Here is a 2,500-nt window from a genome sequence, read left to right on the forward strand (position 1 = left end):
TGACTTTTTCTTCCTTTTTATGTGAAGTGTACGGTTTATTTACCTGTAACTGAGAGACCATGTCTCAAACTTAACCGGTGTTTTAGAAAACTCCATTTTTTTGCAGACCTTTGCCAGACAATCAACCGATCACGGGAAGAAACTGCACACGTGATGAAACGCCGGAACTCTGTGCCCTCCTCTTTGCGAATCGTATGTGAGGTCTTAATTAACGTCCCAAATGGTTTATGAGTTTTTGAAGAACGGTTGTGAGAACGGGGCCTAGGGTTTATGGTCCTTATACAAGAAGACTTAGATGATGAAGGAGTTATGAAAGCCCAATAAAAAAACGGACGTTATGAGACAATTTGCTAAGCGAAAAAAAACAAAACAAAAACAAATCATCGAAGTCAAAGAAGACACCAAAAAACTAGATTTTTTTCATCCTTTTAGCGACTGCTGAAGTTGCTTGCTATTTGCAAGATCTTTCCCTTCGTGAAAAATAAATTAACCTTAGCTGAGTTTACTCATTGTAGATAGCCATTTAACGACAAATCTCAGCTTGGCTCTCAATTTTATTGCAAGTTCTGCTTCTGCAATTCCAGCATAAGACAAAAAATGCCCGCTACGATGACCCTTCGTTTTCAAAATTGAACTGATGCCTAGAAGTAGTGGTACCTGATCATTCTGAGTCTAAAAGATGGGGACTCATTTTTATGCAGAATGCTCAAACTCGCCACCTGTTTTGTGGCTAAGGACGTCAGTTGGCGACAAAGACGTTGACAATTGTTTTTGCAAGTATAATTCATGACTTCCTCAATCGCTTCGAAAGAAGTCAATCTCAAAGTGAATGTGGGATAAAAATGACGCTGTTGGTTGTATTCCTGATTTTTTCGTCCGTTTTCCAAGGTAATAAGTTTTAAATTACTGACCATTACTTTAACCTGTAGTTTAACCTGTAGTTGAGGCCACAAAACTAAGCTAAAAGCAGAAGAGCTCCATCCATGACCAGGTAATGTGCATACAGCCATTTACAAACCTTTTACTGTTACCTCGCACAAATACCTCCGATAATAAAAGTGGATTATTATGCATTCACATGATTTAAATTTTAACTCCAACCTGACTAATTTTGGTGTTCGCGTTCGGTTGGTTTAGAATAATATTTGCAAAAGGAAAATTTTCACCATTCGTTATGATTTGCTCTGGTGTCGTTGTTTCATGGAGGTTTTTTGACGTTTTGCTCATGGGCAAGCCATATAGAAAACTCTTTTGCCATGGTCTTGTCCTTTACTGAAGTTATAACAATACATCAGTGTGCCTCAATGATGCTAATACTTTGTTTAAACCGGTAAAGAGGAAAGCAGAGGGACAACGTCACAAAAATCTTCATTCTCATCAGCAATCCCGGAGTCTGTTTTTGTCATTCAAAACTGTTTACATCGATTCTCGGCATCAAGGTTGCCGTAGCAAAGGGCCAATGATATTCCTTTTTTCCCGGCCATAAATTTAACACATGGCCTATCGCCATATCGACCTCATCACCCGTGGTTTGGGTACGTATATCCCGCAACATTGCTAAATCCTAGCTTTTAAGCAGCTATCATCATGCACACTATATTGAGAACGGGTAACTTTAGTCATAAGGGTGTGGGCAGTTTTGAAGGGAACGGAGCTTACTTATACTATCCTAAACTTGACTGGAAAAAAAGCCTGCCCATTTCTAATGACTATATCACCACTCCTGACGAAGAAACGAAGATCATGGCCGTGCACAGGCAACCCACAAATGATACCAGCGAAAGCGGAACAACACTACTGGAGAGATCCTTGGGTGAACGTCACAGTCGCTATTTTTATAAGATTTTCTTTTTTATGATTATTTAGCAATGATCATTGATGACTTTTCCTCCATTAGAGCATATTGAAGGGAATATATGCCATGACTATTGTATCAATTTAAAGAGCCTCGACTCAAAGGCTAACGTGCCATAACAGTTTAAGAAGATTAATGAAAATCATATAAAATAATCATATTAAAATAAAATTTCTTTGCTTTCATCGTTCTTTAAAAGATTACCTCTAAGTATTTGTCTCTCTCCTTCTTGTATAGAATATTATGCCAGTCGTGTGGAAGAGAGATTAATGAACACAATCCTTAATGATTACAACAAGAGAGCGCGCCCGGTGCAAAAGGAAACAGATGTGGTTAACATATTACTTGATATTGTGTTGAAACAAGTGATGAAAGTGGTAAGTGCGTATAAAGTACTATAGCATGGGAGGGTAGCCCTTTTACAGCCATTTAAGGTTCTTATACTTGACAATCGACGTCAGAAACAGTGCTTCTGACACAACAGCTTTCTTCATTGGGATCTGTCTTTGGCCATTTCCTTAGCCTCGCACCAGGTTCCGACAGGTTCAAGTCCCCTTTTTAACTTTGATCGCTAGACAGTAGTTGAAGTGCGGGGTAATGAATACAAGATCGAGACACTTTCCTGTTTCACATCCTTCCATTTGA

The 2,500-nt window shown here is 38.8% G+C and overlaps 1 protein-coding gene across 3 annotated transcripts in view; it reads left to right on the forward strand.

The window, feature by feature from the left end:
* The window catches only part of LOC138015470 (neuronal acetylcholine receptor subunit alpha-7-like), a 40,616-nt gene that overhangs the window by 11,264 nt on the left and 26,852 nt on the right, over window positions 1–2,500 (forward strand). For 2 of the 3 annotated variants that reach the window (XM_068862537.1, XM_068862538.1), the window contains exons 1-2: window positions 758–888; window positions 2,093–2,232. In XM_068862537.1, the coding sequence (XP_068718638.1) occupies window positions 843–888; window positions 2,093–2,232 (186 nt within the window). In that variant the 5' untranslated portion in view covers window positions 758–842. Of the gene's footprint in view, window positions 1–757; window positions 889–2,092; window positions 2,233–2,500 lie in introns of those variants that run through there. The other variant, XM_068862539.1, reaches the window with a different exon arrangement.

The sequence above is a fragment of the Montipora capricornis genome, chromosome 9 (genome assembly GCF_036669925.1).
Source record: "Montipora capricornis isolate CH-2021 chromosome 9, ASM3666992v2, whole genome shotgun sequence".
Lineage (NCBI taxonomy): Eukaryota > Metazoa > Cnidaria > Anthozoa > Scleractinia > Acroporidae > Montipora > Montipora capricornis.